Source organism: Acipenser ruthenus, chromosome 24 (genome assembly GCF_902713425.1).
Source record: "Acipenser ruthenus chromosome 24, fAciRut3.2 maternal haplotype, whole genome shotgun sequence".
In the NCBI taxonomy this organism is placed as follows: domain Eukaryota; kingdom Metazoa; phylum Chordata; class Actinopteri; order Acipenseriformes; family Acipenseridae; genus Acipenser; species Acipenser ruthenus.
In genome coordinates, this window is record NC_081212.1 from 26,772,318 (window position 1) to 26,789,666 (window position 17,349).

The 17,349-nt window shown below is 39.2% G+C and overlaps 1 protein-coding gene across 4 annotated transcripts in view; it reads right to left on the reverse strand.

Annotated features, from left to right (window-relative positions):
* The window catches only part of LOC117429889 (multiple epidermal growth factor-like domains protein 11), a 79,694-nt gene that overhangs the window by 47,685 nt on the left and 14,660 nt on the right, over positions 1 to 17,349 (reverse strand). For all 4 annotated transcript variants that reach the window (XR_009308443.1, XM_058999039.1, XM_058999037.1 and 1 more), the window contains exons 3-6: positions 9,252 to 9,392; positions 7,076 to 7,199; positions 5,748 to 5,849; positions 4,593 to 4,693 (exon numbers count right to left, since the gene is read on the reverse strand). Coding sequence is in view for 3 of the 4 variants with exons in the window: in XM_058999039.1 (XP_058855022.1) it covers positions 4,593 to 4,693; positions 5,748 to 5,849; positions 7,076 to 7,191 (319 nt within the window). In the remaining variant the exon portion in view is untranslated. The remainder of the gene's footprint in view (positions 1 to 4,592; positions 4,694 to 5,747; positions 5,850 to 7,075; positions 7,200 to 9,251; positions 9,393 to 17,349) is intronic.

Sequence of the window (17,349 nt, forward strand, 5' to 3'; positions counted from 1 at the left end):
TTTACAGCATTAACACCTCACAGGCAAATTAGTGGAGTAGTGGTTAGGGCTTTGGACTCTTGACCGGAGGGTCGTGGGTTCAATCCCCAGTGGGGGACGCTGTTGTACCCTTGAGCAAGGTACTTTACCTAAATTGCTCCAGTAAAAAAACCCAACTGTATAAATGGGTAATTGTATATAAAAATAATGTGATATCTGTATAATGTATAATGTGATATCTTGTAACAATTGTAAGTCGCCCTGGATAAGGGCGTCTGCTAAGAAATAAATAATAATAATTACTGATTCTTACTGCTAATTTTTTTTTTTTTTTGGTGACTTAAAACAACAAATATTTCACGGACTGTTCTAAATCAATAAGGCTACCCAGAACATTCAAAGCATTTAAAGCATAAAACATTTAAATTTTGATAGTGGAAAAATTTGACATTTACTTTTTTTTTTTTAGCTTAAATCATTAATATACTGTATGATGAAAATTTATTCCATTTTACATTCCATTTTCTGGCTTAATATTTTTTTTGTCTAACATACAAAAAGAAAAACACCGACTACAATTACTGGAAGCCAAAGGCCTCACTGAGGCAGATAAAACAGAATGCTGAATAAGGATGGGACATTAAAAGGCTAGTTTGAATGAAAAACTCAAATCTGCCCACTATAGTTAATTCTCTTGAATTAAGTGCTTATCTTAAAATGAACTTAGCTCCATAAGAATCTAGATAAAAAGCTACATTTTAATCATTGTGCAAAAGAAGCTACAAGTAAAAGTAATTTGTGATTGCTGTTCAGTTTTTAATATATGGATTTTTCCTAGTTCTACCGGGCTATGAAAGAATGCTAAAGAACATTCAAGCATTGTATAGCACGTCAATGTATGGGAAGACTGGTAAATGCATGGTATAAGCCTGGTAAAAGCACTGTAATATCTACTGTGCAAATGCACTGTGGTAAAACTGTATAGGCTTTTGTGTCTTTAATCAGAATTCCTTTAATCTTTCTGTAATTGCAGCTTGTCTTTCTTTTGTTCTATTTTAAGAGTTTCCATTGCAACCTTGGGATTCCAAAATAGAATGTAATGAGTGAATATATTGGAGCGTACAGAGTTAAACAATCTGTGAGTGAAGGCACTGTGAACATGCTTTTATTTCATCAGTGTTTTGGTTTTGCAACTCAAGTACAGAGTTTGAAACACTCAAACAATAACCAGATGACACGAGTCTCTTAAATGGAAGGAACAAGACAGATTGTGATTGAGAAAAGGAGTGCTTTCAAAACCGTCTCTATGCAAAACAGTCCTTGCTTGACAAATCATTTAATTCTCCATCAGAAACTGCTGGGATCAGTGAAAAAAATAACACAGCGCAGGGGACAGCACAGACAGCAGAATGGGCTCCTTGTAACACATTCATTTAGGATCATTTTAATCTGCTGTATACTGTGCAGAATGCATACACAGGGAGCGTGCTACATTACTGCTTACTCCAACCATGCTGTACAGGTGAACTACAAACCAGGAGACGAAATGACAAACTGAGCAGTAAAACAAAACCGTGACACACTCAAAGACTAGTGATAATAAATACAAAGACAAATACAAACTAACAAAATACCTTCTGGTTCAGTTCAGACATCCCACTCAAATCAATGCTCCATGAATACATTATTGATCAGCCTGCCCTACACCCCTCCACCCTAACCCTCCCTCGCAGGACCCCTAGTGGGGCACATCTGTTCCTCAATAATAATATCTGCACTTCACCAACTGCAATGCACACTAACAAGCCAATTCTGTTTAGGCTCATGCTCCACCACCCCATCAAAATACCTACTGTCCCAGCCAATATCTAACCAGCATAGGATTTTAAAACTCAGGTCACCTAAAGCTCAGGTAGTTACACTGAGAATGCTGGAATACTCTGGAAAGCAGTTGCAAAACAATTTTGGGATCAAACTCGGAAAAAGGAAACAAAAATATTTGTCTTCCTAAGCAAAAGCTTATCGGCCTCTTTCAGAAGCTACAGTCATTTAAGGTTTTTAAGACCATGGCTGGTGTTATTGAGAGAAGTACACTTACGTTAACACTAACTAACACTTGCTGTTTCTGAAAACCATGCATTTCAGTGTATCACAAGTTTTAATCTCCTCCAATGAAAAGCACATTTAAAGGTGATGGGGTTTTGAACCTTTGAACTAAAATAAACTGACCGAAAACAAAAATGCATTGAACTATCCTTATAAACATTTTCCACAGCAACGTGTAATAAAGCATAGTGAAAGCATGGTAAAGCTTTGCGAACAAAATAAAGCATATTAATAAGCATGGCAAACCAGGGTAAGCAACAGTAAATGCAGAGTACAACCATGAGGAAAGCATGGTAAAACAGCAGCAAAGAAAATACTGTGGAAGACTTTTATAAGAGAAGCTCCCTACAAACTAATACAGCACTGAAGCCCTGTCCAGCTTGTCTGTAAATTTACTGTATTCCTCATATTGAGTTTCTCTTTCCACTAAGCTGCATCACGCACTGTGATCTGAAGCAGACATTGCGGCGGAGGATGGGTCGCATACAAGCAATTGTATGATCAAAACAAGATTAAAAGGGTCCCCCATGAATAAAGTCTTTCTTCTGTCTGAGAAAAAGAAAAAATCCATTTGGTAAATGAAAAGCTATTTCCACCTGACTCCCATTTAAAGGGAACTCTTCAATTAGCATGTGCTTAGAGAATTGGACAACAAAAGACCTGTCGACAGCACTTATCATTTAGAAAACGCACGAGGAACATTTGAGAATCACTGTGCTACACCGCGTCTGGTAACAAGTCTCCACAGTAAAGTATATGACTCTCTTTGTGTCTGAATAATCCTCCAGGGCGCATAGATCCAAGAGCCTTTATTAAAGCTTTTTACAACCTAAAAAAGAAAAGAAAAGAAAAAAGAGAAAGGGTTTGTACTGCATCTTCAGCTCAGGGCTATTTTTAAAGGAAAGGAAATGCATTTAGACTTTAGTATCTAGGGTATATCATTCATATTTGTCAACAAGAAGAAGCAGCAGCAAAGCCTGTTCTGTTGCAAATCATCTTGTTTGGAGTTCTGTGTTTTATTTAGGTTAGGTATTTTTTTTTTTTCTCACTGATCACTGATTCTGGGGCCTGGTGGAATAAATGAAGTTGTGCTGAAGGAGTCATCTGCGATTGAAATAATAACCGCAACAGTAAAACCTGCGTCTAGCTGTGTATCACACAGGGAGCCCTATTCAACAGTGGCTCCTGCAGTATATCGCAAGAATTAACCATCGGTTATGCATATCTTAATGTGTTGAGAGTGCATATCTTCCATTGGTTAATGACTAAATGACCTTGCTGCTGATTGGACAGCTGGTTGGTATATAAAACAGTGAATCAAGGGCATAGTGGGGTTACTCAAATGTACAGAATCTGTGCCAAGTTGAACACCTGCTATTTCTTTCCTACAAAATGTTTTGTTATATCTTGATGAGGTTTGTTAATTATTCCCGTGTTTTAAAACACTCTCTAATCTGAAGAGAAAATTCACAAACCCCCTCAAACAAAGGACAGCAATACCAAAGCTTCTTTTAAGGAACAGACAGATGCACTTTTAATTTGACTAGAACAGCAATGGTTGTCAGGTATTCATTTGTATGAGCGAGCATCATTATTTATGTACACATTAAGTGCATTGAGGGAAACACAGAAAGAGGTCATGCATGAGCACATTAAACATGTCACAATTAATAAATAGTTCATTATCTGTGACATCCAAGTTCTGTGCTTTATAAAGTCATGATATTCCACTCTTGCATCAGAAAAGGATTGCACTGAGATGTTTGCTTTGAAAATTGACGTGTGCAGAATATTAATTACTGCTATAGTTGTTAATATGGAGCAGGGTCTAAAGCCCTGTTTATTTTTTCTCTCTCCCTCTAACTAGACATTATGAAAAGGACCCAGCTGCAGGAGACATCACCGGAACAGTAACGTCAGAGGTTTGGTCAAGTATTGAACTTTCTGATTACAATATCATGTAACATTGAATGCAATTAAGAGAATGTCGTTTGATTTACTTGTGGTCATCTCAAGATATTGCAGGATGTGTACAATAATACAGATTTAGCTAAAAAAAACCAAAAAAAAAAAACCTTTAATCAATTGTAATTTAGAAAGATTCTTCTGGGCTGCAGCGTTCCCAAAGGGTATTTTAGAAGCTGCTGTATACTGTACATGAGTGCTCATGAAAGGCTGAAGGAACTAACCTTTCTGACCGTATTTCAGAGCTTTTTTAAATAACACTTGAACTGAAATCCCGCACCTAACATGCTTAAGAGGTTCCGAAGCCTAACTTCCCTAAAGGATTTCTTACAATTTCTACTTCATTAATATGCAATCAAACATAAAATATGCAAAGACACTCGCACATATACTGGAACATACAGTCCCCTACACTGGGGATCCATCTATGCATCAGGGCCAGTTTTCTATAGGCGAGCAGCAGCAGATCAGAGAGGAAGCCTGAAAATCTTTACTTGAAGATGCACAGCCAGTTGAGAGGAAGGAACCGGAAAATCACTTACGGATGCAGAAGTCTCCACTCTCAAAGTATCCCGGACAGCACTGGGATCTTCGGCGGTACATCGTCCTCAGTCCTCGACGATAAGCTGTTTTGTAGCTGATTCTAAAAAAAAAAGTCCCAGGATGATGTACTTTTATTTTTTAGAACACCGAAACCTTGGGCTGACCTCAGATCTGCATTTGAAAACCCTTCTTATCTGCCCTTCCAGTTGCCTGCATTTACATTTTGATGCACTGTACACTAAAAAAAACTGTTTGTCCTCTAACAAATAAAAAGGAAAGGTCTGTGGCTTGCCCTTGATTGCCAGCCTCCAATGGGATTCCTGTCACCTTTACAGAAACACAGCAATCCAATCCCGAAGGCTCCCTGACATCCCCATTCCTCCTGACCTAAAGTTGCATGCACTCTGAAACAGTGAGGGGAATCTTCTATCATCAGGCTTCAAGGTTGAAACTACAGTAAGGATGAAGAAAAACTAACTTCACTGTGCAGAAATCTTTTCCAATGTCATACCGTACAGGGGGCAAGAGATTTTTCTAAAACTGCTGCTTGCTGATCTGTAGGTGTAATTGCAGGTATGCCACAGGAAAGAAATTGACAGACACTACTGGAAGGGATCAGGTATATCTAGCAATAATCCAAAATAACGTGTAAAAGCAAACAGCTATAATGCTGCTAGCTCTAATAAAGGTGAATTCGTAGATTTAAATGTCCTGGATTACCATTATTTTTCATTATTGTTTTGTAGTCTCTTACTACTAGTCATTTTGACTACATACAAAAATCATGCAAAATGCAGTATCAGCTTACTGACAAACAGCATTACCCAGAATAATGACCCAATACTATCTGAAGGCTATCGGTGGATGATGGTCTCCAGGGATAGCACTGTATATTGCAAACATGTCCAGAAGGCAGCAATCATTTGTCATTGTCTGCTATCCATATAGTGTACAAGTGTGTCTGAATTGTGAAGATTCAAATCAGCTAAGAAACTGGTGAGGTGGGGGGGAGGGGGGAGGGGGGTCTTCGGTGATGTGAGAGATATTCAAAGTTTTGTGCAAAGATAAGGAACTAAACAGTGATTATGAGTTTAATATAAAAATAAAAAACAGCTTCTACTTATAGCTCTACATACAGCACAGCCAGGACTCACCGGTGTCTGGTACATTTAAACCAGGTCAGAATGTCCGTACATCTGGTGTAGTAAACCTGATCAAAGGGGTGAGCGTAGGACTCTTGGACAGTCACTGCATAGCTGCACTCAAAACAGAGAGGCAGAAGCACAGTCAGTGCTAATAACGACATGTGTGTAGAATAAAGGTGCTGCTTTTACAGGGAGGTTTGTGGCATGGTGCAAACTGCAACAACTTTCATTCAAATGTAGTTTTGATCATAAAATGCAATAAACCATTGTCCTGTGTCTTAGACTATATATATATATATATATATATATATATATATATATATATATATATATATAGAGAGAGAGAGAGAGAGAGAGAGAGAGAGAGAAGGACTTTAATGCAGTTTGCATGCTACAGTAAGCGCTCCACATTTATGCAGCAATAAAAGAATAGAATGATATTCTCAAAGCAAAGCTTTTTTCACTTGTTACAGCCAGTCAGTCTTTAGAGGCTTCCTCCTACTCCCTTTTAAATATTTCATTATTCATACCACAAGAGGAGAATATTGCATGTCATATATCTCAGGTTATCTTTTTTGCATAAGGAGCCAGCAATTATCTCTTCATATTTTTCATAACTGACATGTCCAAACACAACATAATTATTACAATGATACGCATTCCTGAGATTTATTCTCATCTGAGCTCTGTGATCAATCAATCGGAGTGTTTAATTTGTATCTCTGCTTGCTGGGGACTTCTCCTTGGAAAATCAATACCCTCTGCATGTGATGGGCATAGTTTCCACCCTTCTGCTTGGTCCAAGAAAAGTTACTGCTGGAGCTACAACAGCTCCCTTTGCTTGTCAAGCAGAATGAAGCGTATTGTGTGCTGGTTTAAAACAGACATCTGCCAATGCATCTGCCAAAGGTTGCTTGCCTTGGTCATTTCACCACTGCAGTGTCTTCTGGGGCAAAGCATGTCATTCAATAGAGGAAGCAGCTGGCTGGTTATTGACAGAAAATAAGCCAGTGAAGGGGTGGGGACAATACCACTCTCCAGGTGAAATGACCCAGGAAGTACAAGACGCTCTAAAAGCATGGCTTGCAAACAGAGATGTGTTTAACCTAGTGTAGTACCAGATATCCTGTTTTAGAATGAAAATACATGCTTGCTAAAAAATGTACATTTCAGACTGGATGTGCATTGTGGAGAAAATGTATGGCACTATTTTGATAACTACGAACTTTAAATTACAGATTTATTGAAAGGCCTTCTTCTGTAACTCCTGTTTATTATGAGGTCCACTCATTCCATTCTATGAAGCTGGACTCTCTTACACAGTATTAAAGGGTTACCTTTCCCAGTGGCTGCACACGTTGGGGTCGTCTGGATTAAGAGAGCTAACTGTTCGTAACACCCAGATGAGCGCCACCAGCTCTGGGATCCAGGGAAACCCTCCACAGACCTTCATTGTAACACCTGGGTTAAGAAAAACATCATTCAAACGAATGTAACACACAACTAGCTGTATCTGCTCAAGCCAAAGGTGGGTATATAAAAGGTAGATTCATCTTTGGTTACTTCCAGTCACATGGAGTGCATCTGAGTGCTCAAATTCATGTTCTTGTTCCTGGGAAAGTCATCATTAACATATAATACAAAGGCATGATCAACCAAAGGGTCAGTGCAGTGGTAAGAGCCAGCACCAGCGCACGCCTGCCAATTCATCTTCATTGACTTCTGCCACAGAGCAGAAGAATAACCTGAGCGCTGTTTTTCTTAATTGAAATAGCTGGGAACGTTCCTGTTAAGCAAGTGAAACCAGCCAGTGAAACCAGCCAAGATGATCAAGCTGATCCAGGCTGAGAAGAACGTGTGAGTGCTTTTACGCTTTCAGTTACCCAGAAAGGGTTAACAGGAAAGCTGCTGACAACTCATTTGTCCTTTGCATAAACAGCAGAAACCCGCAGTGAAGTCAACGTCATACCTCAGCTGCGATTCCCACACCTGATACCACAGCACTAAGGGATATATGTACTGCAGTTACTGCCGGAGTGAAAGAAAATCAATGTGGCTTTCATTTCACCTCAGCGAGAGTTCATCTCCGGAGTCAGAGGTTAACTTCGTGTTCATTCTTGTTACAGGATGATTTAATACAAACTAACACAACACTTTGCCGCCTGTAATCAAACATGACCTATCGGGGTCTATTTTAATGATCTAAACAGTGGTAGATCTTAATACCGTCGCTATTCAACTCTCCATGAATCTTTCAAGAGTGATTTAGATTGTATTGATGTATTGCGTATTAACAATACTACATGCAACAACGATACAGAGAAAATAGGCCCACCTAAAAACAGTGTCTTAAATGTTAGGGCTATTAAGATGCACAGCTGTTTAGAGCAGTAAAATATAACCCATGCTGTTTGCTAATGCAGGATGCTTTTCAATAAAATGATCATGGCTAAATTAAAATAAATATATACTGTATATAAAAGGACAGTTCCCATAAAACATCTTATTCAGCATAATAGAAAGCAGCCTTGTCAAACTGTTTACATTATAAACCCAAAGGCTGTTGAATAACCTGATATGAGCTTTTCCAATAGAGGCAATGTCTCGATAAAGGGTTAATGTATGGAGTAAAAGAAGCAGTTTTAGTTGCTTCTTACTAGGTTTGTGACATTGTGCAAAGACAATTGCAACTTGGATTATAAATAAATCTATTATTCTGTAATTCAAACATGGTTACATGCAAATAAGTGTATGATAATATAAGGACATTTCCACCTGATCTCCTTCAAACAGGTGGCTGTGGAAATCGTTCAATATAAAGTATAAAAGATCCCCATAGTAAAAGCATAGCAAAGTGCAATAAAGCATAGTGAAAGCATGGTAAAGCATAGGTAAGCATTGTAAAGCACAATGAGGTGTGGTGAAGCGTATTAAAAACATGGCAAAGCATGGTAAACTATAGTGATGAATTGTATATCCTTTGGAGAAGCATATGGGTTAAACCAGTGCAAACATAACTGTGCTTATTTACAGCAGGAAACTTGGATAAGAACACAAACACATGAAAGCAGAACGTCACAAATCCTGAGGCTACTGAAGACCATATAAAGAACATCCCCCAAAATGTTATTACAGAACATTTGGATAAAAAAAAAGTTGCAATTGTACTCTTCAATAAACCCAAAGTGGATGAATCTGACTGAGTGTATTCTTAGTACAGGACTGTATATATTTTAAACAAACAAATTCAATAAAAAAACATAATTTTCGATTCAATCAATAATAATAATAATAATAATAATAATAATAATAATAATAATAATAATAATAATAATAATATCCACACAACCTTATGTATATTAAACCCTTAATCAACAGCATTCATTCCTTGTGAATGGGCACTTCTTTTGAAGGGACTGAAGATTCTAGTGAATATCTTTGTTCTAAGTAGCAATCCCAGAACAGCGCACACACAAGCCAGGCTGGGCGGCTGCCTTGCTGCTCAATGCTCACCTCAGACACTGCTGATCTCCCCTGTGCTTCTGCTGCTCCAGCGGGCACTCCTGAGCAAGGACCTGAACACTGTGTGAGAGGCAGAGACACACAGGGAGGCAGGCAGGGAAGCAGGCAGGTCCCTTCAAAAGCTCCCAGACTCTGTGTGAGAGCAGCAGGGGTCAATAAAGAGAGAGAAAAAGAATCACAAAGACTGAAGACAAGAGGAGGTCTCCTGAATATATATATATATACATCACAAAGATAATCCATAGGAGAAGCAGGTGCACTGTTTACATCTAACAACTGGAAATAAAAAGCCTGAAAAACTGTGCAGAAAAAAGAAAAACGGTTTTAACAATACTGTATATATATATATATGAAATTTAAAACAGTCACATTAAAAAAAAAATGTGTTTCTGTGATTAACATTTTTCATATGGAATGCAATTTGGTTTGTTTCTATTATAACTTTAATATTGATGTAAGTTAGACTGGTAAGAAAACAAAAAACAATAGTCCCATGCTTTAATCCTGGCTTATTGTACTTTTCATAGTTCCATTATAAGAGATTCCTTTTCTTTACACTGGCCTGTAAGCTCGAGTCATTGTATTACCCAGGGGGGTAGTATTTTAGAGTTTGATTAATATCACAGCATACTAAATACCAATAATCCTTGCATAATAGTACTCCTTTTCCTTAACACAGATTCATGATGCATATCTGTTATACCTGTTGCTTCAGAAAAGGCACATGACCTGTAATCATCATTTGACTGATCTACATCAGGGTGAAATATTTGACATGTGCTGGCGGCTTGGCTATCAATCTTTTTTATAAACTTGTCGTCATTGCTGATTCTAAAAGCGATCCCACGGCCTTATGCATGCAGATTGACTTCAAGAACCTGAATGAAGTGTCATTTCATGAAGCGATCAAGGTTTTTCAAATGGGAGCCCCATTCTGGGGGTCGTAGCATCAGCAGAATACAAATGTGTCTGAACAGAGACAAGATCCACATGTGCGCAGTTCTAGTAATAATGATGACATATTGAAGTCAAGCCTTTTACATGTTGACAGCCTAGTTGGAGGCAAGCTGAATTATTCAATCAGGAGACCACCGGCTCTCTCCACAGCACACTGTCTGCACCCTGTGTTGTTGCTAATTAAGATGTAAAAAATGCAACAAAAGACTGCTGCATTTTAAAACTCATAAATAATTCATTGCTTCCCCCTTAGGATACAACCTGTCCTGACACTTTCACCATGCCAGTGTCAGCACATGGAACCCTCTTTATTGAAGCAAATGGCAATTTCATTGGTCTGCTAAAAGCAAGCCTGGCTAGACAATATCTTACCCCCAGTAGGCTGAATATTTGACACGTCTTTCAGGTCTTTTTTTTACTGCTTAACAAGATCATTTAAAGTTGCACTTTTTTTTTAGTGTGCAGTGTTATTACAGATCAGCCTGGCAGGCTGAATAAAGAGAAATCTTGGCCTTGAGTCTAAATCCAAACATTTTGAAAGGTACTCATAAAGAGGTACTGAGCATGATTTATCAAGGGAGATTTGCACCACTGTGAGAAAAGGAAAACAATCAGTAAATCTGTCAAAACTAATAGCAAGCAAAGAGCCTCATACTGATGACTCAAGAGCGCATGGTAACACTTTACATGAAGTCTCTCTAATTACTCAGTAAATACATGTGTACTTACACATAATTCCAATGTTATTATGAATAGTTACAATGTACTTAATATGTAAATCTTCTTGCACGATCTAACCCAAACCCTAACCCTTTTCTGATGCAATCGTGTACTTACATATATTATATATGCAAAAAATTATTGCGTGCTTAATGTTTAAATTAACATTCCAATCATGTGTAAGGACACATGCATTTACTGAGTAGCCACTAGGTACATGCACAGTGATTAGAGACACTTCATGGAAAGTGACACCAATATTCTATCTAAATGCATATAACATACTCTGAAAATTAAATTCTCAAATCTGATCAATTGATCTGGAGCGGAAACCTGTGAAACGACATTATCATTGACAGGCGAGGTGAGGGGTTACGCTCTAATTGCTGACTGTAGTCAATCACAGGTCAGGGCACCACAATGACGTCAGTATTTACAACAATGCCCCCTTACACCTGCCACGTTTCCTACAATGGGCATGTTTGCATGGCATTTGCAGTTCTTCAGTGTAATGCTATCAATTCATGATGACTTTGCTGTGCACCCAGTGAATGCTAGAAGAGAACTGCAGTCAGCAAGTGCTCCCGTTGTTACTTTGGACAGGCTCTTGATGTTAATGTTCACTCCAGATGGAAACCCAGCAATACAGCCAGACAGCACTGGGCTTAACAGCTTGGCAGTGAAACGACACTTCAGCTCAATTCATAGGGACCCCGAACAACAGACTACAGTGTTCATTTTGCAGAAACAATCTCTGTGTTGCTCTATGTTAAGAACAATGTATTGCATGTCAAAGTGGATCACCCACAATAAGACATGCCATGTTAGAACTTAAAACTAGGGCTGAGTGAAAGGGGCTGCTTTTTCACTTTTGCACCCACTGGGATCCCTATTTAAAAAGTAAAGGAAGAGTTTAATTGCATAATGTGTGATTTCTGATATGAGTAGATTGTTCAGAAGGAGTAGAGTTGCCTTGTGCAATTAACATGCTTCTTTGCACTTTAATGAATACAATGAACTGTTGGCTCAAGAAAAGCACCTTAAAGGAGAGCCCATTCCTTCTTAAGATTCACAATTGCCGTTTACAGACTGTACCACAAGAAAAAGATGAAGAGTTAAAACAGATACAGTGTTTAGTTTCAGTTTGGAACAGACAGCTGAACTGTTCAGGGTAATGGAATTGAGAACGGCTTCAACATTTCAGAGCTGCTTGTGACTGAGAACATCTCGTCCTTTAGGAGCGATTCCAATTTTGTCAGCCCTGTAGGGTGTTCTACTGAAGTCAGTGAAGAGGAAATGATCTAACCTGGGGACAGTTCAAACTGTGCTCACTAATACAAGACAGAGGACACCTGTGTCAACAGAATGAATAACAGATTAACGTTACTAACCATATAGCACAAACTTTTATCCTCATATCATTAATCCAAAACTTAAAGAGTCCCTTACGGTACCCCTTGAAAATTAGGGTTGGAGTCGAGGTCGGGGTCGGAGTCGGGAATTGGGGTTGGGGTTGGGTTTGGGTTTGGGGTTGGGTTTGAGTTTGGGTTTGGGTTTGGGGTTGGGTTTGAGTTTGGGGTTGGGTTTGAGTTTGGGTTTGGGTTTGAGTTTGGGGTTGGGGTTGGGGTTAGCGTAGGGTTAAGTTTAGGGTTGGAGTTGGCGTTTCCGTTAGAGTTAAGGTTAGGATTCTCCAAGGTTGTGGGTGAAGACGGGAGCATTTTAACACCTTCCTTGGGATCAGGGCTGTTTTGATTAGGGATTTATTTTCAATTAATTTAATTTCAAGCAACCCATTGATTTTTGTCTCTGAATTATTAACTAAAGATCAGTTATTATTGGCATTGAATATACATGTTAAAACATACATTATATAGTAATTACACCACAGTTTTCAACACAAATATGTTGAAACACAGAGCACAGCTATTTTCCAGAGGAAGAGAACAGGGTTGACCAGACACACTCCGGCTCTCTTTGACCATCTGCTTCGTCTGACCTTATAGGGTTTTTAAAGCCTAAATTGTACATAACAATAGATGGATTCATTTTATAGATCACATCCATTTAAATCAGACCTTATACGTTTTTATAGTCTAACTAGTTCAAACGAACGAAAGGCATTTTTCCCTAGTTTTTTGTAGTTTTCCCATGATTTTACCATGGTTATACTATACATTTACAGTATGCTTTACTATACCTCACTGTTCTTTACAATACTTATATATGCATACACACACACACACACACACACACACACACACACACACACACACAATAAATAAGATGAATGCTGCTGAATAGAACCTGCTTCTGCTCTCTCTTAGAAAGGATGTTTTGACCTCAGTGCCATTAATCTGTGCTATGGCTTGTTTTCTAATATCCCTGTTGAGCCATTTCTCCAAATACAAATGCAGTACAACAGCTACCTCGCTTCTTAATACACCAACTGAGGAGCATTTTTACTGAGATCAAATAGATTCGACCTGCATTATGTGTAACTGATACCCAATGCCCGAGGAAGTAAATCTTCATAACTTCATCTTAATACAGTCATGATGAAGTAACAGTTACATCTGGAGTCCCTTGAAGAGGGTTTCATTGTGACTCTAATTGTATTAGCAAAACCCGTTTTCATGACAGAGACTGTGTCGCATCAGCGGCTGAAGGCAACTCTCTGAGGCTAACAGCTTCCTGAGGCAGTTGATCTAAAGAGCTTTTAAAACTGAGTGCCATCAGAAAAAGGCTGCCTTATGTTTGCACATTTCAGAACTGCAAACACACTATCCAAGACCCATGTCAATTGAGCTGAAGCAATCTGTTGATACTATACAATGCCAGTATTTTAAAAGTGCACCTGTCTCACTGCTTCACATTATTCACATTGCTCAATTTCCCACTTTCCCTGCCTCAGCTCTCCGGGCTGCAGGACGGTCCGATCCATCAAGCCCGGCCCACTTTGCTCTGCACAGCTCAGCTAGGTTAGGGTTAGGGTTAGGGTTAGGGTTAGGGTTAGGATTAGAGGTAGGGTTAGGGTTAAGATTAGGATTAGGATTAGAGGTAGTGTTTGGGTTGGGTTAGGGTTAGGGTTAGGATTAGAGGTAGGGTTAGTGTTAGGGTTAGGGTTAGGGTTAAGATTAGGGTTAGGGTTAGGTTTAGGGTTTGGATTGGGTTTAGGGTTAGGTTTAGCCCCAGATTATCTTGTTATTATGGGTTTACAACTATATGTGAAGGTTAAAAGTGATATTAGAGGGGGGACTTGGAATGCAGTAATAATTAAAAATGTATTATTACTTCATTGTTTGTGATGTTTTTATGAAAAAGCTCTTCTGACTCTTAATTAATTCCATGTAGCAAATCGACACTGCACCACATTAATACTTCATTACAGTAATACAGTCATTCTAACCCCTCAAGAAAAGCTGCTCACACATTCATAAGAGGCCACGCTAAAGCTTCCATTACAACCAAACTGCAGGACACCCAACTGGATTCATTTATTACCAGCGCACCCCCAGCAGGTTCAATTAGACTCACAGCCGGCATCATTATTCAAGCCATGAATGTCAATATAATAAGAGGATAATATGCTGTTCATCACAATCCTCCTTCAAATGAACAGCTCCGCATTAAACCCCTGATATAGCTGTGAGAGCTCAGTATTTACACATGCCTGTGTGCTCGATTGCAGGATTTGGACCCCTGATATAGCTGTGAGAGCTCAGTATTTACACATGCCTGTGTGCTCGATTGCAGGATTTGGACCCCTGATATAGCTGTGAGAGCTCAGTATTTACACATGCCTGTGTGCTCGATTGCAGGATTTGGACCCCTGATATAGCTGTGAGAGCTCAGTATTTACACATGCCTGTGTGCCCGATTGCAGGATTTGGACCCCTGATATAGCTGTGAGAGCTCAGTATTTACACATGCCTGTGTGCTCGATTGCAGGATTTGGACCCCTGATATAGCTGTGAGAGCTCAGTATTTACACATGCCAGTGTGCTCGATTGCAGGATTTGGACCCCTGATATAGCTGTGAGAGCTCAGTATTTACACATGCCTGTGTGCTCGATTGCAGCATTTGGACCCCTGGTATAGCTGTGAGAGCTCAGTATTTACACATGCCTGTGTGCTTGATTGAAGGATTTGGACCCCTGGTATAGCTGTGAGAGCTCAGTATTTACACATGCCTGTGTGCTTGATTGCAGCATTTGGACCCCTGATATAGCTGTGAGAGCTCAGTATTTACACATGCCTGTGTGCTCGATTGCAGGATTTGGACCCCTGGTATAGCTGTGAGAGCTCAGTATTTACACATGCCTGTGTGCTTGATTGCAGGATTTGGCTCAGCTAAAACAATTCAGCAAAGTTTAAAAAGTGCATTCGTAAACAAACACCAATATTAAAAAGTTAACAAAAGGTACAGTAAAAATATGAAAAAATAAGCAAAAATGGAGCAATACCTGTGTTTTACTTCATAAAAATGAAACAGTACACATCTGCCCAATTTATTGCACGAACCAAAAAGTACACTTCCGCTAAAATGTTCTCTTTTCCAACTTAAAAGAATGACTGAAATAGGTTCTTAAGAGAGGTTGTTCCTGATAGTAAACAACTAGTCCTTTTCTTTTTCATTAAATAACCATTTCAAAAGCGGTCTGAATTGCATGGGGGAGTGCAGCTCCTGAGGGCTCTCATTGTCATGCACTGTGAGGCAGCTGCCCCGGCTCAGAATGCCAGCAATGGGAGGAGCACCTAGTATTAGGAGCCACCTGGTTCCTACTGCAGCTAGAATGCTGGTCATGAGCCAGAGAAGCCAGCTCTGCTGCCACTTGCGATTTACCAGCTAAATTGTGCAGTGTTGCTAGATTCCATGCCTGCAGCATGTTGTATACAGGGCGCTGACACCAGGCACTCCTCAAGTACCTACAGCAGAATTGTAAATGCATCATATCTGCAAGATCATAGGATACTTTTAAAATATTAGCAGTTTTTTTAATGTGACACTCCTAGTACTTTTCATTGAATCTGTTGTGTGTGACAAACATGTGTGCATGCCCTTTAATTGAATCTTATGTTATTATTAACATTGAAATATTAATAGCTGTCTGGAGCACCTAAATCAATGCACAGCCTTATTTACACAATGCAAAGTTATACTACTGCTGAGTACACTATATAAAAAAAAAAACATCTTTGATTACCACAATACAAAGTCTAACTTGCCAATTGGTGTGCTTTCTTACATGTTTATTTTATACTGTATTTTGTGGCTACACCGCAGTCAGCCGAAATGTGGAAGGTACTCGCGAGAAGCAGACCAATCTATCACACAGGCTGCATGGAACAGTGTCTCAATTCATGTATTTTAAACAGATACTAGTGTAACACTGAGAGGAGGAAGCTAAAATAACAACACAGCTGTCAGGGTAATTTTCTGCACCAGCAGTTCTACACCGTTTCTTGTTACTCCTCTGAAGTTTTTTTTCTCCCCTATTTTGAATTGTTTTCGCTCAGAATCATCAGTTCTGCACGCATACCCTGAGGAAGAACACTCAACAGCTTCAGATTGGAGGCTAATGCTTAAAGAGGACACTTTAACTGCTAAAGCCATGCTTCTGTCCTGGATGCACCCACGCAGGTATTGCTGCTGTCACAACGTAGTTATTACAGTAGCAATCCATTCGTTTTTTTTTTTTCATTTGTGGTTATGATTGATTCCACTTTCCTTTTAATTAAAGATGCCATAATTAACTATAAGGCGTTTAAAATGAGATGAATAACTAACTGTGATGGAAATTTCCAATAGGAAATACATTCAAGACCATTGGTATAGAACGGCCACTTGTCTAAAGTACTAAAGGGCTTGTTGGCAGTTCCTTGCTTTTCTAAGCAGATTCATCTGGTTGGAGGTGTAACAGCAGGCAGGTCTGAAAGAATGGACTAAGAGGCCCAGCTTGATACGTCAGTACTACCTCTTCAGAAACCTATTCAGGAACAGCTTGAAACAGCCCTAATGGCTCGTCTTCCTGTTGGAAACACTTTGAATCTGACTACTGGAGAGACCTGACTGTTGATTTGATGATTTCCTCGAACACACAGTGATTTGAAGTGCAGCAATCAGAAATTATACACTGCTGGGTCCCCCTGGGTATATAGGGTGCTGGTATCAAATTAATAAAAGCACTGGTCAAACGTTGCTTTACTGGGATTCAAAACCTCATTTTACTGGGATTCAAAACCTCATTTTACTGAGATTCAAAACCTCATTGTTTAAAGCTGTCCTGGAAGCCCCATGCAGTTGAGTTACACAACATATAACGCATATATTATTTCATTCTAATACAGTGACATATACCAGACTGTATGCAGTTGCAGGGCAACTTGAATGAATGACAGGGGGTGGTCTTCG